A 27,077-nucleotide genomic window follows, 5' to 3' on the forward strand; every position below is an offset into this window, starting at 1 on the left:
TCCGCTGTGGACCCCTATAAAATAAAAATAAGTTACGCACTTTCCTAATAATAAAAACAGCAGAGCAAGAACTGGCCACGGCCACAGTCAGAGCACAGCAGAGCCAGACTATGAGAGCACTGAGAAGTTCAGTGTCTGACTCCTAGGGTTCCTCCATCACTCACACTCTTCCAGGGCTCTTCTAAAGGCCCTGTTTCTCCTGCTCTGCCTTGTTACCACAGAGTGTGTCCTCTAAATTCCAGGTGGCTCCAGCCTGCAGCACCTGCTATCTTTGGCAGTTGTCCTATGGTTCTCACATCTCCAATGCTGGGCCTCCATTGCAGTGGGGCTGCCAGCTCCAGTACCCTCTGATGGCCTCTCCTCGGGGACTGTGACCTCCTATGTGGTTTCAAGCCTCCACCTTTCTCCGTGAGCCCTCTAAGCATATGGTTTCTATGGAAACTGGGGTTGTGCTTTCACTGGGGGCCTCTCCTGACAACTGTAGCCCTGCCACACAGTGCCACGCCTCAGCTCCTCTTCATGCCTTTAAAGCCAGTGCTATCTGGGCAGCTCTTGCACATTTCTAAGTTCAGCCGCCAGCACACGTACAGCCTTGGCTAACTCTGGACCACAGCTTCCACATGCTGGTCCTGGAGAAACACTTCCACGTTTTTCCTCAGGATTGCTGGTCTTTTCTTTTTCTTTTTTTTTTTTTTTTGGATTGTTTTTTTTTGTTGTTGTTGGTTTTTTTTTGTTTTTTTTTTTCAATGCAGTTTATTCAGGAACCTTGAACAGTCTTCTGACCCTGGGGAAAGCCAGCCCACAGCTTAAATAGCCTCTGGGTAGCCAACCCAGGCGTGCCACGTGGGCAATGCAGATAGGTCCACATATATGGAAGCAAGCCAGATCCTCAGCCTTAGCCAAATGTGGAATTGTTCGTGACAGAGAGCACTCACCATCGGGAAGGTGGAAGGCGGAAACCAGCTCCATCTTTAAGGCACAGCATTTCGCAGCTCTCTACAGTTCCCCCTTTTTGTTTTAGACGCATCAGGCAAGAGTAGAGGTCTGATCTCTGATATTAGAAATAAATTGGGACTTTGTACCGATGTTCATTTAGGTGTCATCCACCCAAAGAGCATCAGACCCGTCTGATACCTTTTTCTCAGAGGCGGGACCTGGGGCATCAACCCACATGCAATCAGACATGCTCTTCTCTGGGTCCAAAGTGGCTGACCCTGAGTGCAGTGCTTAGCCTCGCATCCTGAGCGTAACATTTTAGCTTTTTATGGTAGCCAACCATGCTTGGGGAGAATGTCCTGCTTCAATGGCTGTAAAGGCCTGAATGGTCATGGCTGCATTACGCTGTTGTGAGACTCTAATCTTGCATATATACCACAGGCAAACCAAGGAGACCAACACCAGAAGGCCTGCTAACGCTCCCATGCCCGCCCATTCCTTCAGATGATTCATGGCTGCAGCAATCCATGATGATAATCCTGTGGCTAGTCCTGCGTCCACTCTGGTAGAATTTACTGTGACAATGGCCACTCTCAGCTGCTCCATCGTAGTATCGAATTCTCCAGTCCAATTACCTAAAATATAGCTCGACAGTTGTTTAGACAGGTTTGCAGCATGGGAAAAATTCTCACGTTGTATGCTAGTGACACAAAGTCCAGCATATTTTCATTGACAGCCAAGTTGAGCGATTTGCCATAGGGTATGAATTTGCTCCTGCACGAGGTCAGTCCTCTGATTGAGCACCGTCCAGCCTCCTTTTAGCTGAGCATTGATTCCTTATGTACACTAAGGCGTGAGCCGCAGTGGCTGGTCCTTTCTTAACCATGGCTAAGTCTTCAGTTCCAGTTAGCCAGTACCGACTGCCCCAATAAAGCAAAGTGCAGTGGAAACCACAGCCAAGTCTTCATCTCTTGCTGGCCAGAACTTTTCATTTAAAATATCACTCAGGTGGCCAGGTTAGAGCCTGCACTTCCTCAGAAACATCTCAAGCCAGCTCTCCACTGCCTTTGCTATCTGGGTCTTCTAAGCTCCCGGACAATAGCCTGCTGAACTCTGAGCACAAACATCCCCAAAATATGTGGTTGGGTCAGGTCTGTCACAACACCTCATGAACCTGGCATCAATTTCGTTTTAATTAGGGTTTCCAATGTGATAAAACACCATGACCTAAAGCAATTTGGTGGAGGAAGATGTCTATTTCACCTTACTGCTTACAGTCTATCGAGGCTGGAACCTGGGAGTGCTGCTGACTGGCTTGCTCTCCTCAGGGATTGTTCAGCCTGCTTTTTCCAGCAGCTCAGACCAACATCCCAAAGTGAGCTGGGCTGGTCAATCATCAGTCAAAAACTATCCCCGTAGACAGCTATGGGCCAGTGTAGGGGGGTATTTTCTCAGTCGAAGTCCCTCTTCCCAAATGACTCTAATGTATAGAGTTGACATAAAACTAACCAGACTACTAACTAACTGATCTATTGTGATTGTGTACGAATTGTTGGATTGCTTTGATATAGTTCTGTGAAGAATGACATCAAAGTCCCAATGGGAATTGCATTCAATCTGTAGAATATTTCTGGTAAGGTAGCTATTTTCATGATATGTATTCATGTTATTTGCTGATCAGGACCATGAAAATTCTTTGCTTCATCTGGTGTCTTAGTCAGTGTTCTGTTGCTGTGAAGAGACACCATGACAAAGGCAACTCTTATAAATGAGCAGTTTAATTTGGTTTAGAAATTCAGAGGTTCGGTCCACTATCATCATGGTGAGAAGAATGTGAGTGTCCAGGCAGACATGGTGCTGGAGAAGGAGTTGAGAATCCTGCAGCTTGGTCCTCAGCCAGCAGAAGGAGACTCTGTTCCACACTGGCTGGAGGCTGAGCACAGGAGACTTCAAAGCCCACAGTGACACACTTTGTCCAACGAGGCCACACCTCCTAATAGTGACACTTTCTCTGGGCCAGGCATTCAAACCCAGAGTCTGTGTGGGCCATTCCTATTCAGAGCACCACATTTAGGTTTGCTTGTTTGTTTTTTTCCTTCATTTTCAGTATTTTGAAGTTTTCAGTGTAGGGGTCTTTCATTTCCTTGATTTTAGCTACTTTGTTAGGGCTATTGTGAATAAGATATTTCTAAATTTTTTCCTCTGGGAGTTCATTGTTCATACTTATGATGTTAATGAGTTTTGATTTTATGTCCCAAAATTTTGCTTAAAATGTTTCTTCGATACAAAAGTTTCCTGGTTGATTCTATAGGAGCTTTTAAGTTTGGGCTAGCTTACCGTATCCCTTTCTTATGTTTGTTCCTGTGTCTTTTTTTTTTTTTTTTCAGTGCAGTTTATTCAGGAACATTGAACAATCCTCGGACCCCGGGGAAAGCCAGCCCACCTATTGCTAAGACATAGGACACTGTATTGAATAAGAGAGTGGAGATGGGTATTCCTGTCTCATTCCTGTTTTCTGGGGAAATGATATCCGTAATTTTCCCTTTTGGTAAAATATTGGTTAGAGGTTTGTTATATTATACATGGCCTTAATGTGGTGGGCCTTTTGCCTCTTTCTGTCAGTTTATCTGAGGGTTTGTCAGTATTATTAATTTTTTTTCAAAGAACTGATATTTTTTATTGATTTGGTGTGTTCCTTTAATTTCTGTCCTAATCTTTACTATTTCTTGCCATCTGCTGAGTTTGGAAATCAATCTGGTGCTTTCTCAGACAATTAGAAATAGTGCTACCTCAAGATTCAGCTATACCATTCCTAGGCATATATCCAAAAGATGTTCAAGTACACAAGGACATTTGCTCAACCATGTTTGTAGCAGCTTTGTTTGTAATAGCCAGAACCTGAAAACAGCCCAGATGCCCCTCAACTGAGGAATGGATTCAGAACTTCAGGTACATCTACATAATGGAATACTACTCAGCAATTATAAGCAAAGAAATCATGAAATTTGCAGGCAAATAGTGGGAACTAGAAAAGATCATCCTGAGTGAGGTATCCCAGAAGCAGAAAGACACACACGGTATAGACTCACTTACAAGTGGATACTAGACATATAATACATGATAAAGCTACAAAAATCAAGCTAAGCAAAAAGGAGGACCTTGGGTAAGATGATCAATCCTCATTCAGAAAGACAAACAGAATGGACATTGGAAGAAGGAGAAAACATGGAACAGGACAGGAGCCTACCACAGAGGGCCTCTGAAAGACTCTACCAAGCAGTGTATCAAAGCAGATGCTGAGCCTATTAACCAAATTTTGGGCAGAGTGCAGGGAATATTATCTCCAAAGAGGACAGGAGTGCCACATGGAGAGGAACAGAACCAAAATATCTGGGCACACGGGTCTTTTCTGAGACTGATACTCCAACCAAGGACCATGCATGGATAGAACCTAGAACCCCTGCACAGATGTAGCCCAGGGCAGCTCAGCATCCAGGTGTGTACCCTAGTTAAGGGGAACAGGGACTCTCTCTGACATGAACTCAGTGGCTGGCTCTTTGATCACCTCTCCCTGTAGGGGGAGCAACCTTGCCAGGCCACAGAGGAGGACAATGCAGCCAGTCCTGTTGAGACTTGATAGGCTAGGGTCAGATGGAAGAGGAGGAGGATCTCCCCTATCAGTGGACTTGGAGAGGGGCTTAGGAGGAGATGAGGGAAGGAGGGTGGGATTGGAAGGGATTGACAGAGGGGGCTAGCTGTGTAGCTGTTCTTGAATCCAGAGATTTCCCTGAGTTTTTCTAAACAGTTCTCTTTGTTGTTGTTGTTGTTTTGTGAAACAGTTTCTTTTTTGGCTGTCCTGGAACTAGCTCTATAAATGGGACTGGCCTTGACTTTATAGAGATCTGCCTGAAGCTTGCAACACCACCACCGGCCCCAAACCAAAATCTTACATGAAAGATGTACAAGGATGAAGTTCATAAGAGAAATGAGAAATTGAAAGATCTTGAGAGAGACTCAAATGTATTATGTAGTTGTAGAAGCTTAAAAGGAAATGTTTAAAGCACAATTTATAAATAGTTAAAATATTTCATTTTATTTTTTGTTTTCCTAAATTTCTAGGCACTTGGGGGTGTCCCAGGAAGTCAGCCGCTACTGCCCAGTGGGATGGACCCAACACGACAACAAGGTAACTAAAGTAGACGTGAAACTCATGTGCTGAACTAGTGAGGAAATTTTCTTTTCTTTCTTTTTTCTTCCTTTCTTTCTTCTTGTCTTTTTTTTTTTTTTGTCTTTTACTCTTTTGAGACAGGGTTTCTCTGTGTACCCTTAGCTGTCCAGGACTTGCCTTGTAGACCAGGCTTGCCTCAAACTCACAGAGATCCACTTACCTCTGCCTCCCAGAGTGCTGAGACTACAGACATGGGCTACCAGCCAGCACCCAACTGAGGAAATTCTTTAAGATCTTCATTGGTATGAATAGTCCGTGATTTTACCAGATGCATTTTCACAGCAACATGAATAAATGGTTTACATTTGCTAACTCTTAATTATGCACAATAGCAAAGTAGAGGTGCTGACATAAGAGATAGAATAATAAAATCTCTAAAATCTTGTATGACTTCTGATAAGTAGGAAGTTAAATGATTGTGCATTTATCAGCCCGTCTTCCTTCTTCAGAGAGAGGACTTAGTGATGATAGTAGACAAGTGTATGAAGTAACAAGTGACTTCATCAGCTCAACAGTCCCAGTAACCTGGTCCTTCCTTGGGGGTGTTTAGATGCCATGGATATCTAAGGCTGTATTCCAGGAAGTATTGTCCTAAGGAAAGAGGAGCAAAGGCTGTGAAAGAAGTATTCAACACAGAGAAGGAAGAAAATTTAAACCAAGAAAGCAATAGATATTATGGGGTAGGTGATAGCCAGAGCTGGAAATGATGGTTACAAAGCCAAAATCAGTTGGTGGCAATGCTCTGATGTCTACCTAACAAGAGGGTACTAGCCTCTAGTTTAGCGCTCATAGCTGTCCTATTGCTAATCGCTTCACACTTCCTTTAGGACATCCAAATATGGGTGGACCAATGCAGAGAATGACTCCTCCGAGAGGAATGGTGCCCTTAGGACCACAGGTAAATATAATCAGCACTGAGAGTGAGACACTGGGCTGCTGTCTCCTCTGGTACAAGGGCACGGTTTGCTGGGTTTTAGCACATGCACTGAAGTATTGACAGACCTCAGGCGCTGGTGGCACTGGACACATAGATCTCACTTAAAAATTCTGAAATGAAAAGCACACCTGCGTATATGCTTTATGTTATAAATAGCTGTACATTTTATATTATAAAAAAATTACAAACGATAGTATAAAAACTTATCTCTGACTAGTAATATCTTCCTGATGACTTTCAGTCACTGTTTATTGTGTTAGTAGGAATACTTCCTCTTCAAAATCAGATAATAGTTTATTTTTTCCTATTTGTTTTAGCAGTACCTTTTTATCTATTTCTATTAATGTGAAGAAAATAAAGTAACTTGGTATAAATTTACTTCCAAAACTATAAATACCAATAATAACACTAAAGGCTAAACCACACAAAATAGGATTAAAGAAGATTGTTAATGCCATACATTTAAACAATAACCAGAGATGTGCTCATGAATGGGACAACAGAGAAAGTTGAAGTGAAATCATTTGGAAGGGCAGGAATCTCATGACAGGCATTGCATATCAAACCTGTCAGACAAAATGTGTGCATAATTTCCTGAAAGATAATGAAAAATAATTCCTACAGCAGACATTTGCTGTGAGGCTGCCACCTCAAAGCAAACTGCCCTGTCTCTTTAAATCTGTATTGTGGAAACTGGCTCTGGGATGGTGTTTGCAGCTTTCTGTGTCGACAAGCATCTATACGTGTTTGTTTTGTTTGAGACAGGGTCTCACTGTGTAGCTCTGGCTGGCCTGGAACTCATTCTATAGACCAGACTGACCTTGAACTTACAGAAATCATCCTGCCTCTCCCCTGAGTGCTAGGATTAAAGGCCTGTGCCACTGACCAGTCCTCCCCCCCCACCTTTTCACTGATGGTTTATCACTTCTGTCATTTTTTACCATAAGATATATGTAATAAAGCCATTTCTGGGAACAACTTAAGTCTGAAACAAAGAAATATACTTATCATAATGGTTCTTGAGTGCTGTGAGTTAAGCAAGTGCATACAGAATATATGACCATGTGGTTAGTGTGTAGTGTGTGGGGGAAGACATAACTATGGTCAAGCCATATTTATAATCTGTTTTGATCTAAGGACAGCAGTAGCAAATGATTTTTATATTGATATCAATATACTTTCAGTATAAAAGCAAAATCTTTATTTCATCAGAAAAAAATCTTCTAATACTATATCTGGAATAGTTTTCTTCCTTTCTTTTCTATGAGTCACTTAGCTTACGTAACTGTGTCCTTAAAATTAGCAAGTTCCATGGGATTAATGGAAAAAGTCACTTAAATTGAACACCTATTTCAATTTTCTCTATAATTTTGAAGGGTAAATAAGTAAATCACACACCTATACTTCCTGAACTCAGGAGGCTGAGGCTACACTTACTATGTATCAGATATCTTACTTGACTGTTGAGTATAAAAATATTAATGAAATAGGATCTCTGTCTTCAAGGTACATACTGTTAAAGGAGAAAATACAACTGCATTTAGAAAGGTTATTATCTAATACTAAATCTCTAGAAAACAAAATATGTAACCTTGTCTAGTTTTCAGCGATTTATCACAGAAGAGAGAAGTGATGCTTTAAAGTTGAGGATGCATGGGGAGTGAGGGGTAAACGGTTTCGTTCTGTTTATCAACAGCCATGAAAAATGATTAACAGCTACAGTTTTTAAGTAGAAAGAGCCATGGTTTAATTCATCAAGCACACTGGTGCTTGATGTCATTTTATTCTACAAAAAGTCTAAACAGAAATTAATATTGCCATAAAAGTAAGGAAAATAAGATTAAGAGAATCAGTGGCCCATATAGAAGAGTAGCTACTGTGGTACACAACTGCAATTCCTGCACTCAGGAGGCTGAGGCAGGAGGATCTCAAGCCCAAGGCCAACTGGACTGTGTAGGAGACCCTGTCTCACAGAGGCAGGCAGGTTATTGTAGAGACCGTAATGGCAATAGAGATGCAAGTTAATATATTTCTCTGCCCAGAGCTCCAATGGAATATTGGATTTTCTGAAACTCACAAAGAAGGAGAAAGGTAGCCAGACTTCTTCATGAAGCACCTGTGCCTTACTTTACCATATGTAGTTTTCATTTCCATGACGTTTGGCTCTGAAATCCCTTGCTAATTATTACCCGTACTATCACCATGCTTTGTGCAAAGATTAACACAATTATCTGCCCTCTTAACTGAAGACTCCTCTTGCTAAAAATGATTACCTTAGTGCTCACAAACCCGAGTGTAAATAATATTTCCTTAATGTAAAAGTGAGTAAGCAGAGGAGCAGATGGCCAGGTGGTTTATCTATCAAGTATGGCATTCTGTATAGAGTTAACGGAACGGACCTTTCCATTGATTCATTTTCTCGTCCTCTTAACACCTCCTCCAAAGTGTTCCTGTAGGATGAGCTAACATGATTATGAAGGTCTAGCTTCTTTAATTTGGAAAAATCCAGTAGACTCAAAATAAAACTGTGAGAAGTTGGAAAATGTTGGACATGAAGGCAGAAAGCATGGGTTGGGGCTCGGTTGTGAGTAACCTTATGAGGACATACTGAGGCGTTTAGGCTTGTTTGACAGGTCATCTGGGCCATCATAACTGTGATTAAGAAAGTGGCTGTGATTAAGAAAAATTGCTTGAGGAAGTATACAGAGGAAATTGGGGAAAACCAATTAAGATGATGCAGCTGCCTTCACACTAGGAAGTAGAACCCTGTGTCATGACCTTTCGCTGTCAACAGAAACTAGAAGTTGACCAAGTAGGAAGTTTTAAAACAGAAAAGACATCAAGGAACTTCTAGAAATTACTAGCATGGACTATTATGTGGTAGGTGGTGCCAAGAGACTAAAGGAAGAGTAAACGTGAAGAACTTGGCCACACCCAGACGATGTTGTGTATTTCTGTTTGCTGAGCATGAGGTGGTAGCCAGGCAGAACCTACCACTGTGGAGGTCAGCAATTTAGGAACTTGGTGAGACCTGATAAAATAGACTCAAAGTCTAGTGAATAAACAGTATTTGAACAGATTGTAGCAGATAAGATTACCTGTGACTGTGTATTTATTGAAAATAATACTGTAGCTAAAACTTGAGGAAAAGCAACATTTAAACAGTGAACAAAACCAAAGAAGTCAGCAATGTAACTGGAATGTTCTCACTCAGAAGACGAGAAAGATGTAGAAGGCAGTGACTGTGCCAAATGTGTTAACGTGATAATCAGAAAAGTAGCATTTGACCCTTATTGTCAACTCAAGTAAGCTAATATGATATGCATATAAAAGCATTAAACTGCCTTTCATCGCCTTCAATGCACAAGTAGGTATTGCCTGAAGTTTATTGGGTCACATAATTCATGTTTTCAGTATGCTTTAGTTCTCATGTAGTTTGGGTATTTATACATAGTGCTTTCCATATTGGATATCTTACTCTATGAATAGAAGCTTATATTCAACATTCTTGGGTTGGGTTTACCTGTTGTATTTCTTTTCAGACTTTATGAAATTGATCTTATCTAACAGTTTCAAACCTGTTGAATGAAAATTTTACCTAAAAACATATTTTTGGACTTATGAAATGTTTATTTGAAAAAGTAACTAATGTACAGATATTAGATAACTAAAAAAATATGCCAAATGTTATAATTTTGATCATACCTTGATCATTTAACAAGATCCAATGATTTTCCATATTCATAGAATTTTTAAATGGCATGGACCAAAGTGGTTGTGTTAAAATAGAAGCAAAAATACAAGAGTGGACCCTTCAGAGAATGAATTACACAGGCCTTATCCAATCAGGAGTTACGTAGGGAAATCATTAACCTGCTCTCCTTTCTTTCCCCCCTTCTCTTTGGTTTTGTTTTTTTGTTTTGTGGTAGTCTGACCCTTGGTTATCATTACAGAACTATGGAGGTGCAATGAGACCCCCACTGAATGCTTTAGGTGGCCCTGGAATGCCTGGAATGAACATGTAAGCAAAATGCTTATTACTCTGTTTAGTGAAGTATTCTGTATTCTGTACCTCAGTGTCTTTACTGTATGAAAATGAACTAAACATGAGTGCAATTTTTGCTTCATTTTCATGACTTACTATCATGTTTTTCTTCTTCCTACGCAACTTTTTTTTTCATTTAGGTACCATTATCACAACTTCTAGCCTGCTGCTTTTTTAATAATTATGTATAGATTCATATAGAATCTATATAACACTATGAAGAGATGCAGACACCAGAACCATGCACTAAATCTACAGAAGTTAATAGCTGAGAAGTTAATCTTTATTCATGTTAATAATTCTTTGCATCAGCTGACAGAACAGTTAGTCTCATAAACATGTGTCTTCATTTGTGTCACTGGGACTACTTTCAACACAAACAAAATCCTGTGTATTTGAAGAGCTATTCACAGTACAGAACTGATTCTGCTGGAAAACTCAAGTGTACCTGGGTAAGGAGTAAACTGAAGATGTCTGTTTTACTGGAATGTCCTTTCCAGTCTAAAAAGAGTCATTTCTGTATAATGCAGTTCATTAAGGAATTTTTATTTCTTTCGCATTCTCCAACCTTCCCTTGAAGGCCTGTGTACACTAGACTCTGTTCATGAGTTCACCAGAGGATCACTGATGTGATGTGGCCTACAGGAGCCTCGTCAGTGCTCCATGCAGACTTAGAAAGTTCTCCTCAACTTTCTTTCCCGTCTGCCTGTTTTTAGCTCCTTATGTATTAAATGAAACAACTCTGCTATCATCCAGTGGCATGAAGGCATACTGTGAAATAAGCTCTTTTGATGTATGCAGGGTTCTTTTTTTTATGCTTCTGAAACCATTTTCATAGGATGCAATTTCTACTAAAACTGAAAATAGGTTAATAAGTAGATACCAGCCAGACTCAAAACTAACAGAACAGGGAGGAAAGTAGGTCAAATTTTCCTATAACATCTTTTTACTTTTGAAATAAAAATGGGTAGACATGAAGTCTTGCTCTTCTTGAACTCCTCAAAGGCTCGCCCTTTTATTAGTGGTTGCTACAGAAGGGTAGAATATTTTGTGCGTATGTCAAAAGCTGGAGCTCCTATCAGTAGGGCAGAGAAATACATGAAACATAATTTTAGATTCTCATTTTAAAAGTCAATATATTTTAATAAATTTTGAGTATTTTGATCAAGCAGGTTGCCACAAGTGATAAGAAATATATCAGCACCATTTAGTATAGTAATCTGCTGTGTGCTTAGCTGCACAGCCAGCTGGATGTAAACCTGCATTTGCTGGAACATAGTAACTTGAAAGAGTGAAACAATTACTTAAAATTACTTATCCTTTCTTCTCATGTGTGTGCTTAAATGTTTGCATGTGAATGCTCTTAATTCCCTAGACTATAAAGACTAAAACTACGGCTGAAGTTCTTATTAGGATTTTGGAGGGTGCTATTTGGACTTCTTAAGTAGTCTTGATAGTTTGAAATAATTTATGAGATTTTACTATTGATATGAAGTCCAGTTCTTAAAAAGTATGAATTCTTACACACTTACTCCCATTTTATGTTGTATTCCCTTTTATTTTGGAGTTTCCTATCATTTTTTTTTCATTTAAATTTGGATTCTTTCAGGCACAATGAAAAAATACATATGTATTTTGGCGTAATAACCTCTGGCATGGAAACTTTCCAACTAATGAAGTTCTAGTCAGAGAGGGTAATAGTTGCGTTGCTGTCGTTCCCAGCAATTCAAAGGCGGACTGGGACAGAATAACACTGTATCTTCATTACACTTGTAAAACAAATTGAATTAAAATTCACACCATTATTTTAGAATCTTTAAAACAAACATGTGACACCCTTCAGAATTTTTGAATGGCATTGGTGGCTTTCTTCACGCCATTTTACAAAGAAAAAAGCAAGAAAGCAAATCAGCAGCTAATACCTGGTGTCCCGTAAGCTTCACCCTGCCCTGTTTGCCCAGCTGAGAGGATCAGGGTTGGGAGTGAGGACAGGCAGCAGGGACCTGGGGGATGTTTCTTTACTTAGCTTTCCTTCTCATTTGCCATGAAAATATAACAAGAGCGAGGAAAAAAATCCCTGGCCACCCCAGTAATTAAAAGCTATATTCCAACCAGCCACCATAGCTTTCAATTGCAGAATTAAAAATTCACAACAAAAATTTTGTTAACTTCATTAATGAAGGTTAATGAAATGAAAATTGGTCACTTGTAACAAAGGGTTTACAGTGGTGGGAACTTGATACTTCTGTGTTCTGAACTCGGGACACACTGACTAACATCACCCTTACTAACATTCAAAGGAGAATTTCAACATTTTTATGACAGTATCATGTATTTACAAGTAAGCACCCCATATTAAGTGGCTTACAGTACAATTTACAAAGTATGGCCACGTGTCAAGATTTTCGAATGCATTGTGGACTCCATGGAAAAGGAGCACCAGGAGCAGAGCACATCTGCACCGAGAAGCTGAACCTCCACAGGGGCCTGCAGCCTGCCCCGGCAGCCTGCAGCCCTTTATTGGCAAGGCTCTGCAGAGAGCTTCCTTACAGGACTCCTCAGTGGGCATGTAAGCTGGGGAACTCCACAAGAGAGGCCTGTAGAACTCACCAAGAGTACAGACATCTTTTACATTTCCTTCTCTTTACTTTCAAACAAGGCTCATCTGCCTAACTTTGATTCAGAGTAATGTCTGTGACACACTCGTCAGCTCAGCTTCTTGGTAATTACTGAACTTACTGAGTTGTTCTTTAAAACCACTAGGTGTTTTATTCAGCACTATTTGTGGAACTTTTTAGTGTATTTATATGAGCTTATATGTAATTTCCTATAATATTAAAATGAAATTTAATACGAAATACAGAATTTGAGAAATATCTTCTCCATACACTGTTTTAAAAACGCATTGACTTTGCGTCAGGGCTGCGCATGCCACGGCATGTGTGTGGAGGCCCGAGGAGAGCATCCAGGCCCTTCTCACTTTTCCCATGTGGGTCTAGGGGGCAGAGCTCAGCCCAGGAAGCTCAGCAGCAAGCGCCTTTACCTGCTGGGCCATGCTCTGGGCCTAGTTCCCACAGTCTTAACTGATCATATTCAAAGCTTTGATATTATTAACCAAATGCCATCATAATACCTAAACCTTTTTGTGGTTTAAATATTTTCTAAGTTGTTTCAAGACAGATATTTACCTGTTTCTTCACTCCATTGTATTTAGCATCAGACAAACTATGTGGCTAAGTCTTCCTACCTAAAGGTTTTACTTGATGAACATATATCCCACTTTGCATCATTTTATCTCCATTAGGACACTGAATCCTATATAGAAATCATCTTTCAAAAGTGTTCAGTAAATTTCAGAAGTATTCAGTAATGAATTATAAAATCATCACCCCTTTGTCATCCTTATCATCAGCATCACCTCCAGGGGAGACTACCAAGTGCATTTGGAAAGAGCCTAAGGGGCGTCATCCATTCCCCTCTGTCCCCTCGGGAGAACAAACCAAAGCTGAGTAGTTGTAGGGACCCCAAGCAGACACTGCCAGTACAGTGGGTAACTTGGACAGTGTCTTCTTTGCACGTGTGTTACCTTAGACTCAAGATTCCAAGACTCTATGGACTTTTTAAAATTAAAACATATTCACTGCCTTAATGAGTAGGAAGAAAAAATTCAATAAACCTAATAAAAGTAGAGTTTTGAAACTAGTCTGCTGTTCACAAAACAATATTTATTCAAGTGCGCTTAACACCACAGTCCAAGGATATGAATTCGATTTAATTAACTGGGCATTAATTTTGTTTATAGGATATGAAATATAAAACAGCCTCCTGAATTCTAAAATGAAGTAATATACTGGCATAGATTATCTTCTTTCATTTCAAGACTTGCTTTCTCTACTATCTTCAACTAAAATGATAAACATATGCATTTTATAGCAACATATTTATAAAGTTTTAATCAAACTTATATCATATATGATACAGTAAATTATAGTGACTGATTTTTAGAGCTGTAATACAGAGCATGTCCATTTAAAGGCTGCGTGCTTTCCTGGCAGATGACAGTACTGAGGGCTTAGTAACTCAGTTGCAGCCTTGTATGGTAATGGCCAGGAGCTTACTGCCAGACTCAGTGCTTCCCAGGGGCACCTAAGTCATCATCCGCATTAAAAGATGTGTTAACATATATTTTCATATAATTTTAAAGGAGGCAAGTTTAGAGAAGAATTACTTGTAATTTAAGAGTATCATTTATGTAGTTATTTTACAAACTGTCATTTTGAATGATATACAGGTGGCTCATACTCATGTCTTAGATTATATTTATCTATATTTGATCCCTTTTACTCTAGAACTGGTAAAATTATTCGGGACCATATATACACTGCTATAAGTGGTTCTATTTTTTGTTTATGAAAAGTAAATATTAAACTAGCTATACATGAAGCTTTTATTAAGTAAGATTTTTGCATTCAAGAAAAAAACATTTAGATGACTGAAACGATTTCAGTGCTTATATAGAACCATGCATGGCAACTGAATAACACACAATTGTTTTCTGCTTTACTCTTTACGTACTGTGGAACCACTGAGGCACAGCTTGAAATTTAATCTGTCATATCATTTTATAGGGGTCCAGGTGGTGGTAGACCTTGGCCAAACCCAACAAATGCCAATTCAGTGAGTATATATATTTTCACTTTGTAACATTTAGCAGTGAAAAGACTATTGCTTTTGAGAGCTTCACAGTCTGTTGTGTTAAGCTCTTAAATTAGTTGCTCAAAAGTAGTTTGTTTATATTCTTTTAGAAAAAAAAGTATCTAATTTTTGAAATAATTTAATTTTTATATTTCAATATGTAAAATGTGTTCTATCAGTTAATAGATTTTCAAAAGTAAAGATAGAACTAGTGGGTGTAAAGATAGTTTGTATATCAGTCTATGCTAAGCATTAGGTTTGATCTTGTGTGACAGTTAATAAGGTCATTAAGTTGCAGATGAGTCTCAGTTAGGGGAACTGAATTCCTATGACGATGTGTTTGTCAGACCAACCAGGGTCACATTTGCCTGTTAGCTAAATTGCCACTGCTGCACATCTGTGTATCTGACATCCTGGGACTTTTTCTTATATTCTGTGGCAGTGGTTTAATGCATTGTTTTCTCTTCGTGAGGTTGCAGAAACACATGCACAGGTTGAAGACTGAACTGTCAGGTTTTAAACTGAATGATTTTAGCGTTACCATCTGGAGCTGGTTTTCTTGTGTTTTAGTAGGTGTATGCCGTAGCGTGCTGTGCACACCGGGCGCAGACGCCCGAGCTACGGTAGTGACGGCAGGCAGCCTGAGCTTCCTGTCTCAAGTCCAGGGCACTAACAGGGGCGGGGCAGGGGGCGGGCTGTGCGCGGGTGCTGCCACTCACTGGCGGTGGCCTGAATGTTAAGCAAGTCTGAAACGTGGCTAATATTTAAGGTTAATTCAAAACTTCAAGAAAGTGGAAAATAAGATGTGTAAGGTATGTAAAAATCACTGTAGAGCCATTGCTGTTTTCAAGCAAAAGCCAAATTCCTTCCAGCCAGTTAAATCATTAATATTTTAGAGAAAAGATTAATTTTCTATAATCTTATTTTCTTTTGGTTTTAGTAGTCATGACATTTGGTAAAGAGAAAGATGTTTTCTACTTGGGCCTTCAGTGAACTATTCAAATCTTTCTAAAATATTATTTTGCCAGATTGTGTTATAACGTGGACAGTTTTAGTTGCCTCAGGAGACTTGTCCTTTGCTTCATGCTCTTCTCCTGAGCTGGTTTGTCCAAGACTTTGCCTTGAAATGGCAGCTAACCTGTAGACCCAAGAACATTTCTTTTGTCTATTAAAATACCCATTAAATGTAGAAAAATACCGTTCTTGTTTTGTTCCTAGGTGACATGGAAATCTGTGACAGCCTTCCTAGTACCACAATCTAGAAGGAATCCCTGTTGCTACCATTTTTGATGAAATTCCATAGAAAAGTGAAGTCCACACTTCACCTTAAGCTTAGCGTCCACATAGCCGTCCACTGCAGGTAGAGAGCCATGGTACATGTCCATCAGCACCTTTTGATGCACACCTGAGAGGACAGCCAAAGCTGCTGAGGAGCATGGATGGCATGTGGGGAGGTGACACAGGAAGAGCTGTGTTGTCCCTCATAGTTTATTGTCCAAATAAAGTGTATTTACTAGAGGCACAGATGAGAAGTGACTCCCACACTTGATAAATTCAGATGTGAGCCCTCATCTCTTCAGGATTCATCCGAGCCGCGTGGGTGGAGAATGTATTCGCCAAGTCAGTGGCCCTGAATCATCCTAGACCCTGAGAAATACTAGGAACTACAGTGGAAGTGGGCAGTAGCCTGCTCTGTGACCAGTCTGGAATGTGTTTGGCCAGCACAGATGTAGGGGAGTACGGATTGAAAATGGTTCTCTCTGTTAACGTATACACAAACAAAAATACACAGAGCACAGAGCACACATCAAGAAAACAGAGACGTCAGGGGCTTCTCCAGAAAGAAAGAAGCCATCACCCTGAGCATACAGAGGAGCAGTATTCCTCTGAAAGTCAGTGAACAGAATAAAGAAGACACTGTAGACAGTGGATGGCTTTCTCAAAGGGAGGAGCTTCCACAAAACAGAATAAAAAGAGTGAGAGGGACTTCTCTCCCCCAAACACAACTGATTAATTTTTAGTGATAATTCATGTATTATTTTGAATTCTAAGTTCCTTGGACTTTTTGTACACATTATCTAAGACAAATGCCTTTCAGCTGATATCAGTGCAGTATGTGCCTGCCTCCTCAGGGAACATAGGAAAGTGGGCTTTTGGAGTGTTTTTGTTTGTTTGTTTGTTTGTTTTTTAAAGATCTTTTTAAATATGACTAAGCTTTCCCCTATTATTTTGGAGTAATTTCAAGTATCTAGAAGACCTGGAAAAAGGGTGGAGAAGATTTCCATGTGCCCTGCTCCAGGCCTCATTCATTGTGTCTTACTCATTGGCTGCAAGAGACCACCCTCTCTTTCATAAGCAACTCTCTGTTTTGGCTGTGTTTCCTGAGACTTTGCTCCTAGGTCTTCAGTATATCTCCTAAAACTAAGATATTATCTGTCATAGCTGCAACACAGGGCTCAGAGTCATGGCACTGACCTCGACTAATGCTGTTTTCTAATCTACAGGTCTTATTTTAATTTTGTCAGTTGTCTAAATAATATATTTTGTGCCACTCATTGGCCATCCTCCTGGAGTGTTTCGTCTGAAACAGCTCCCCGCTTGTGTTTGTCTCTGTTACCTTGCACTTGTGCTGACTGTAGACCAATTGAGAATGTCCCATAACTTCTTTTGTCTAACCCCTTCCAGGATATGGGAGGAGCTCTGTGTTTTCCTCGGAGCACCATTGCAGGGGTCTGCTGGTGGACCTCTCTGGTCAGCACTGGTCCTGCCATTGTTTGGCTGAGTTGTTGCTTGTACAATGTCAATTACACTAACCTTGCTGTTTTTTCTCTGTTAATATCCATATAAAACCATACTTGAAATTGTGGTAAATGCTCATTTTCTTCCTTCTCTTCAGCAGCCATTTTTGGCATCTGTTGATGATTCTTATCTATTTCCCATTGTGTGGTTCACCAAATAGATATTTTCCTTTTCTCTTTCTTAGTTGACTTTTTACTAGGGCAGAGGCTCATTCATTCTGAAAACACCCAGTTTATTTCTTTTTCATGATACTTATTAATACATACTGGTCGTGCAGATTAATGGACTTTCTGTTCATTCATCACGTCTACTCTTCAAACGTCTATCCTACCTTTTTTGTCACTCCTCCAGCCCCTCCCTAGTCTTTAATATTCTTTTTAAAATACTGGTTTATGTTCTAAGAGTTAAAAAAAATGGTCTTTTTCCCCTTACCCCTGTTACTTTAAATTACATGAAGGCTGTGTGTCACCCCAGATTTTTCTGTTTACAGCTTCTAGTTGAACACACACACACTTGCACATGTGTCTGAGTGTATGTAAGAGCAGCACATGTATGTAGAGGTCAGAAGAGCCCATTGGAGCCTCTGGAACTAGAGTTACAGCACCGTCTGTTATTGAGCCCTTTCAAATAACTTGTGAGATGATTCTCAGTTCTCCAATCCTGCCTGTTATGGTCGACACTACCCACAACTTCCTTTGCCATGTCTTTGCTGAAATTTTGCAGTGGTCTACTTGAATTCACCTTCCCTGGTTCCTGTAAAATCACGTTACTAAAGCATGCATTTGAACATGTCTGTAAAACCTCTTATTTCCTATAGCATGCATTCATTCCTGGCCCCGTCATGTAGCCTTATCATTCACTACCCAGCCCATAAGCCCTAGAGTGTAGCAGCCATAAAAAAAAAAAAAAAAAAAATCTCTAACATTCCCTGAATATGTGTGCAGTCTCTCGTTTCTTTTCCCTCCTTCAGTTCTTCTCCCCATCTTTCCTCATGTTATACTGTCTGTCTTTCTCTGTATCCAGATTTCCAGCTCACAAACATACCCACCACCTTCCATTGTATGTCTGTCTCTTTTGATGGAACATTTGGCTTTCACACCACACTGTCACATCCTGCTGGCAACTCTCAAGAGTGGAGGTTCAGTTATGTGCCAGGGGTAGATGCCCAAATAGTGAATCAGAATCAGAAAACAGAAGAATGCAATGTACAAAGAGTACATATAAGCCGAAATAAAGCACTTACGATGGAAATAAATTGCCAGCTAGATGAGATAACACTGTTTAAAGTAATTAGGAATAATGATTCCGTCTCACCTGTAAAAGGGATACTGAGGGGTTGGGGGATGGCAGGCTGGGCTGCTGACTTGGAGACTAACAGAAAGGTGTGTCTTCTCTGGGATAAAAGATGTGATTTTAAATCTGTAAACAATGGCATGCTGACGTGGAAATGACGGGAGGGCCAGGTATCTACTCGGGATGGCATAATAGCTCTGAAGGCCAGCTTTCAGAGTTTTCCATTCAGAAATTTCAGGAGCTGTGTATTGAACCCCTTTGGTAACTTAAAATCTGTTATCTAGGAATATTTATACCAAAACAGTGGGTAAAGACTACAACTCAAGAATTTTTCTTCCTCCTAGAATTTCCTAGGCTTCTGTGCACATCTCTTCATGCCAGGACTTCTGCAGAGGCTGAGCCAGGAAATGGAAGGTGTTAGCACAGAGCAGTTACAAGTGCAAAGTGTGATTGTATTTGTGACCTTATCCTTGCTTTGTGCCTTCCTCCAGTAAATCTCTGTTGTAAACAGCAGGTAACTAGCATATGATCAAAGAAACAGGAACCAGTTTTCTAGTCTTTAAAAGAATGAATTTAAGATATCTGAGAGATGAATAAACTGCAGCAGAAAGGAAAATGCAGAGGTAATTTAGTAACAAACTGACAAAGAAATAATTGACTAAGAAAACATTACAGAAGTGTGTAATGAAAAATAATCTGACAGGAATACAGGATAAGTTTTGTAAGCATGAGGAGCAAGAAAGATGTCAGGCAAAGGAATTGTCCAGATCTCAGTACAAAGGTTCTGAGCTCTCACAAAGGAAAGAGAAATGTTATAAAGTTCAGGGATGTAGCATATGGTGAATAACAAAGAGCCAAAAGATGGTTAGATTGTATCTCTCAGGTTTGTAGAAAGGTGTTAGACAGTATCAGAGTAGGAAAACACTGAAGACATAGGGAGATGAAGTTCATTCTAGGAATTGATACAATGTTGGCTCTCCAAAGGACAAATATATGTATTTAAAGCAATGTGTTTAAAGAGGTTAAGTAGTAGATCAGACTGAAAAAGGCACAAGAAACCAAAGTCATGCATTCTGAATCAAGTCCAGGTTTGATGCCATGAGAGAGCTTGGTACTTGGGGGGATGGAATCCTCTGCCCCTGAATAGTGACTGAGCCTACAGTAGCTGCAGTCTGTTGGGCTCAACCCCAAAAGACACAACAAAAAAAAAAGTAGAGGCTTTGGCGATATGTGGTCTGTGCTTACAGAAAAGAAGGGCACCAAACAGTGAGGAGAAATACTTTTCAAATAGCCTCATATTAAATAGTTCCAAAATCATCAAGTATTTTAATGGGAAATTTGTAGTTTACATACTTCCTTATTTATGATTTCATATTACTATGTGATATAGCAAGTTTGGGGGCTATTCAGAGTAAGGGAACCACAACATTTTCACCACTCAGAAGGTCTTATTCTGGCCTTAACTCTCTTATTCCAGGAAAACAAATTACTGTCTTTTCTCAGAATAAAGCATATGGACTGCATCGTGCAAGTGAGCTAGTGGGCTTGTGAAAAAGAAAATGTTTAACTTCTCCTATTAACACCCACACACAGGGGTTTATTTTAGAGTACACTTTTAATTCTTCACTTCACTAAAGTTATCAGAGTGTGGTAGATTAAAGCCTTCTTATACCCGGAAAACTGCCTTTTGTTTTTCAGATCTTATCGTCACAATTTCTCAGGCTTTGGACATCGTAGTCAGCAAATCCCTTTGAACGTATTGCATTATTTTAATGCTAACTGAATGGGGAATGTGAGGCTTGTCCGGTGTTGTGTGGAGGTGGAAGTAAACTGGCCCTTCACATTTTACGTTCTCTAGATGTTTTGTCTGCACAGGATGCTGAAATGTCTTCGGTTCCTGGCTTTAGCTGCACAAGTATATCTCTTTCTATACAACTGACCTACACCAATATCATTGGGAGCTCTAATTTTGAATTCTTCTTGACTGAAATCTACATTTTCTTGTGATTTTAATGTACTGTTACAGTTGCTTGGATATTTTTGGCACTTTCACACTTAAATTGATAAAAGAGAAGTCAATTAATTTAACTCATGTGGTCCCATGAATGAAAATATGTTTCTGTCCTGCTCATGTTCTAGATACCGTACTCCTCAGCGTCTCCTGGGAATTACGTAGTAAGTACATTTGGGTTTGTTTGCTCGAAAGAACTGATGCCACATTTTATCTGAGCAATGGAATTGTTGCCCAGATGTTAGGAAGAGCCCCTGTGTATTGACCAAGGGGTGAACATCTTGAGTTGTTGCATCTGCCAACCTCAGTACATATGTTGATGTTCATTAGTGAAACCGTTATCAATCTGTCTAGAATTGCCTTGAGTACTCTGCTTTACTTTGGCATATGTTTCTGGAAGCTACTACAATACTCTCTATCCAATCACAAAGAGAGCCATTCCCAGTTCTACAATGATATGCTTGAATTCACAGTTCTTCACAAGAAAAGCACACGCACTCCCTCCCCAGGCTCACTCATCACACATAAAGGCCAAGAAAACATAAAATGTTATCCCAACCGCAAGTGGGATCAGACTGCAGAATAAAGTAATAATTTGGAAAGATCTGTTACATTTTTTCTATTCCTACAAATTGAAAAAAAAGAGGCTATTTCTGTATTACTACCTAATATATGTTAACTTTTCTTAGTAATTCAATATAAATCTGAAGTCAAATTAGCAAAATTTAGACTACCTCTTTAAAGTCACAAGTGACCCTTTGGTCATCACCCCTCTTATGATCTTGTTACATCCAAAGACTACCGTAAGGGATTTTTTTTTTTTTTTACAAAATTTACAAGAAATTATTAACAGAGAAGGAAAGATAAAAAATAGTAAAATAGAAACCCTTTCCTAAAGTAATTTTCAGAAGTTATAGGCAACTAGAGTGCAGTAAATAGGAGAAGAAAATCAATGAGCATTTTAACCCCCCACAGAAATACTGTTTTTTTGCCATAGTGAGAAACACACGCTGCTCTGGGCCTGTGGCCTCAGTGCTCATGTTCCTCTAAGCTATTCCAGCGGCCTCTGATTCTTGACACTGCTTATCTGAAACAACAACAACCAAAAAGAAAGAATGAAAGGAAGGGAGGGAGGGAGGGAGGGAGAGAAATAAGGCTAAAACTCTCTCTAAAAGTCACTTAGTAAGCCTGATAATTTTCTATTAAATTATATATATTTATTTTAAAAGAAATCTTCGTTTACTTAGTGGGAAATGCACACATTATTTGAACTAACTGGTAGGCTGTATGTGTACACCCAGAATAACATAAAAACATTAAGTCTCTAGAGATTTAAAGTTACCATTATGCATACAGCTCCTGAAAAATTCTGGAACATTGTCTAAGCTCTGGCTTTAGTTGTCAGAATTGAGTGCAGGTGTACCAGGTGCCTGTGCATAGCTGGAGCCGAGCCTCCGCAGCCCTGCAGTGACGTCACAGCGCCTTTCCCGCTCACGGGACCGCTGAGGCTCACGGAGAACAGACACGCGTGAGTGGCTCAGCAATGTGGCTCTCTAAGTGGGTCTCTCTTAGATATTCTATGTGAATGTCTTTGTAGTTTTAGTAAAAGCCACTGACACAAATGTAAGAAAATTACAGCAAACAAAGTACACATGAATTATTCCTATTTTGTTGATTTGTGAAGGCCCTATTAAGGGGTTTCTCCTTGGTCTCATTATAGGTGATGAGATTAAGTCATGAATAATAAACCAATGATAGAGGCTCATTGTTTTTGGAAAATTGTCAAAACAGTCTCAACATAGTTAAGCTAAATTATGTTTTACATAATATTGAGATGATTGTGCATCAAAGAAATAAATTATAGAGGAAATAGATTTGCTTTGTATTTTAAAATTAGATTATTATAGAGATAAGTATAACCTTTTCTGCTTTTCCTTATATTGTTTAATGAAATGCTTTATTTCTACTGAAATTTTGTGTGCTTTGTTAGGGCCCTCCAGGAGGCGGAGGACCGCCAGGAACCCCCATCATGCCTAGTCCAGCAGGTACTGTAACTGAACTAGCGACACAGCCATTTTACCCAAGGATAAACCGCAGAATGTAGAAATTGGTTTTGAAATGAACTTAGGAGTTTTCATTGTCTCAGCACAATTAAAGGGGGAGTAAGTGGGAAGAAGTTTGGTTCTCAAACAGCCCTGGTATTATTAAGCATTTGGAAATTTATCTTGGTATGGATAAAGAATTTAATCAGCGTGAGCAATGTGTTGGTTTCTATGCATCGCCCAGGAACCTAACTTACCTAGACACCCCTTAAAACTGAAAGGAACCCATAGTCCTGAACTCAGGATAAAATCACAGGAGTGAAACATTGTGAGACACTGACTATGAGGCTGGAATAGCAAACTGAGCACCCACATAACCTCTCATCTTGCCTGCAGTGGACGCGCTTACAGTATTGCTCACCCTATGTCTACAGGAATTTAGTAGTTAACAAATTTACTGAAGAGTGGCAAAAGATTTTTTTAATCTTCTGAAATAAGATATTCTTCAGCGTATCTATAATAATTTAACATAATTCTTTCAAGTAGCATTAGCCTTTTTTTTTTCTTGAGAATTTAGTAGAGTATTAAGCACATTTGGAGACAGTAATTAGAATTCAAATTGTCAAAGATCGAGCAAATTATAGAACATGTATCAAGGGCTGTTAGATGGTTCTTAAGAATTGACTCTATAATCTGAATACTGTAAATGACACAATCTAAGATTTCTAAACAAGGATGTTCATTTAATGTTCTCAGTAGTTAAACAAACTAATTTTCATTCCTACTCCAATATTAGTAAAATTATTAAATTTCAAAATAAGTTCAGGCATTTAGTGTTTCTTGTTAATAAAATAGATGAGAAAAGTTTATGATTAAAAATAGTTTTAGTAAGGTTCACTGTGAAGTCAAATATTCTTAAATATGTAGATTTAACTCTAAGATATGCAGATGTTTAAAAGTCATTATTATCAATAATAGCAGTAAATAACTTTTTATTCTGTGTTTTTATTTAAAACCAAATTTGGTAATACAAAATGTTACCTTAAATTTACTCATTTCTCTCTATCCACAAATATGTTTTCATCTTTATCTTCACACTGAAAATGAAGCAGAATCCATCAAAGAGAGTTACAGGAACTGATGGCCTCCACTGCATTCTGTTCTCACATTGCAAAGTTAGCGTGTGATTTGTGAAGGTAGCGTGTGATTTGTGAAGGTAGTGTGTGATTGTGATTTGTGAAGGTAGCGTGTGATTTGTGAAGGTAGCCTGTGATTTGTGAAGGTAGCGTGTGATTTAGGAAGGTAGCGTGTGATTTGTGAAGGTAGCCTGTGATTTATGAAGGTAGCGTGTGATTTGTGAAGGTAGCGTGTGATTTGTGAAGGTAGCCTGTGATTTGTGAAGGTAGCGTGTGATTTGTGAAGGTAGCGTGTGATTTGTGAAGGTAGCGTGTGATTTGTGAAGGTAGCCTGTGATTTGTGAAGGTAATGTGTGATTTATGAAGGTAGCGTGTGATTTGTGAAGGTAGCGTGTGATTTGTGAAGGTAGCGTGTGATTTGTGAAGGTAGCCTGTGATTTGTGAAGGTAATGTGTGATTTATGAAGGTAGCGTGTGATTTGTGAAGGTAGCGTGTGATTTGTGAAGGTAGCGTGTGATTTGTGAAGGTAGCGTGTGATTTGTGAAGGTAGCCTGTGATTTGTGAAGGTAGCGTGTGATTTGTGAAGGTAGCCTGTGATTTGTGAAGGTAATGTGTGATTTATGAAGGTAGCGTGTGATTTGTGAAGGTAGCGTGTGATTTGTGAAGGTAGCGTGTGATTTGTGAAGGTAGCGTGTGATTTGTGAAGGTAGTGTGTGTGTGATTTGTGAAGGTAGCGTGTGATTTGTGAAGGTAGCGTGTGATTTGTGAAGGTAGTGTGTGTGTGATTTGTGAAGGTAGCGTGTGATTTGTGTTTGTGTCGTTAGAGACTAGAGCCTAGCTTCAAGCAATACTGAGCATAGCAGGATACGTCATCTAATCACCTTTCCAACTGTGTCTTGCTGGCCTGTTTGCACACTTCGTAGAGTCATCCTTTAGCAGTTATTGCTTTAATAGTGAGCCAGTGTCCTCAGCCCGTAGATGACTTTATTATAATGCTTTTCCATGAACCAAAAGGAATCAGGCATTTCCTAGAAAACTACTCTTATTCATCTTGGTGATTTCCTATCTTGATGAAATTATATTTTCAATTAGTCTTAAAAATGATAAATTCATCTCTTCATCATTTAAATTCTATAATCCATTATTCTTCCACCAAAAGTAAGGATAAAATCCATTTAAAGTTTTCATAGATTTAAAGAGAAATCCAAAAATTTCTGAAATATGATAGAATTTTTTAGACAGATTAAGTGCAGTGAATCTGATTTGTTGTTTGGGGCACACAAGCTAAGTCCTTCTGATGAACTCCTGAGGGCCATGTGTGAGCAGGCTAGCTGAGCAGAACATTAACTGATCAAGCTATGACGTGTGCACTCAGAAACCCTGGCTCATACTAGGAAGAACATTTGCTGGGCTGGAAAGACTGCTCAGCACTGGCTGCTCTTCCAGAGGTCCTGAGTTCAATTCCAGAAATCACGTGGCGACTCAGGACCATCTGTAAGGGGTCTGATGCCCTCTTATGGCGTGCAGGTGTACAACAAAAAACAGAAAACATATACATAAAATTTTTAAGGAAAGAAAGAAATAGCATTTGAAAAAAAGAAAGAAAGAAGAGACTAGCATTTGAAATGTGTCTTGGTTGACCAGTTTCTAGAGTTTCAGTAGGTGTAACTGGTGAGAAGATGCTCAGCAGGAGAAGGAATAAAATTGTGAAGATGGGCAAGGCTGGTACCAGGCAGGAATACGTAACCTAATATGACAGAAGCATTTCCTAGCTGCGGACATGAAAAGTCGGAGGCACATGTAGGTTGGTATTCAAAGAGAGCAGCCTGACGGGGTACAGCCTGGTTACTCGGTGCTCAAATGTCCTCCCCTTGAGAAGTCATATCTGGCTGAGTGTGCTGACACACACCTTTAATCCCAGCGCTTGGGAGCCAGAGGCAGGGGGATTCCTATGAATTTGAAGCTAGCCCGATCTGCATGGTGATGTCCAGGATGGCCAGATATACATAGCGGGACCCTGCCTCAAAAGTAAAATCTAGTACTGAGACTCATATATCACTGTTAGTAAAGGACCAGTGAGTAACAATTATTCTGTGATTCATGCGAAACCACAAGCCAATTAATGTCTAACAGGTAGCCACACAAAGGGGTAGGAGAAAGTAGATCTCTCTGTGGTCACTACTATGAAAAAGCGCATTTTACCCTTTCTGTTGAACAATACGAAACACAAATTTTCAAACACTTCATCATTTTCAAAATAAAGATCTAGTGTAATACAGCTAAGTAAACTTTGTAAGAAAACAGAAAACTGTATTTCATAACTAATACTTCTTCAATGTAAAATAATGGCTTTCATTTTGGGTTTTACTTCAAAAATATATGGAGATATTTAATTAGAATTAACTAGTACGCATGAAGTATAAGTCTTAGAATAGTATAACATCTTGCAAATATATAGAGAATACATTGCAGTTATTTTAATAAAGGACTGAGAAAAGTTGTCAAAAAGTTGTTGAAGCCCAAATGTGGTGATTTCATTTCTGTAACTCAGTACTTAGGAAACTGAGACAGGGGGATTGATATGAATTCAAGGCCAGCCTGGGCTACATCATAAACAAGACTGTCTCTGAAAAGAGGAAAATGATAGTAGAAGAATCTGGCTTTCGCTCCAAGCAGGATAGTTTCTCTCTTTAGTCTTGTTAGAATCTCACTTTTGAAATTATGTCAGAATAGCCTACCAGTTTTATCCTAAAATTCAATTATTTTAGGAAGTCTAAGAAACTTCTGAAAATTGGAAAGCTACTGAATTTGAACTTTAAAATTAATAGATATATATGTCATTTATGAATTAAAAATAACCCATGTTTTGTGATAGAAAAAGATTGCCTGTTGTTGAGGGTTTTTTTTAAGTAATATTCAGTTGACCTAAATTGCTGAAATGATTACCCTGTCATC

General features: G+C 39.3%; 1 protein-coding gene across 9 annotated transcripts in view; it reads left to right on the forward strand.

The window, feature by feature from the left end:
• The window catches only part of Ssbp2 (single stranded DNA binding protein 2), a 281,368-nt gene that overhangs the window by 239,824 nt on the left and 14,467 nt on the right, over nt 1–27,077 (forward strand). For 6 of the 9 annotated variants that reach the window (XM_060377754.1, XM_060377756.1, XM_060377761.1 and 3 more), the window contains 6 exons: nt 5,056–5,122; nt 5,992–6,062; nt 10,031–10,122; nt 14,775–14,823; nt 21,073–21,108; nt 22,935–22,989. In XM_060377754.1, the coding sequence (XP_060233737.1) occupies nt 5,056–5,122; nt 5,992–6,062; nt 10,031–10,122; nt 14,775–14,823; nt 21,073–21,108; nt 22,935–22,989 (370 nt within the window). The remainder of the gene's footprint in view (nt 1–5,055; nt 5,123–5,991; nt 6,063–10,030; nt 10,123–14,774; nt 14,824–21,072; nt 21,109–22,934; nt 22,990–27,077) is intronic. The other 3 variants (XM_060377755.1, XM_060377757.1, XM_060377758.1) reach the window with 2 other exon arrangements.

The sequence above is a fragment of the Meriones unguiculatus genome, chromosome 2 (assembly GCF_030254825.1).
Source record: "Meriones unguiculatus strain TT.TT164.6M chromosome 2, Bangor_MerUng_6.1, whole genome shotgun sequence".
NCBI lineage: Eukaryota > Metazoa > Chordata > Mammalia > Rodentia > Muridae > Meriones > Meriones unguiculatus.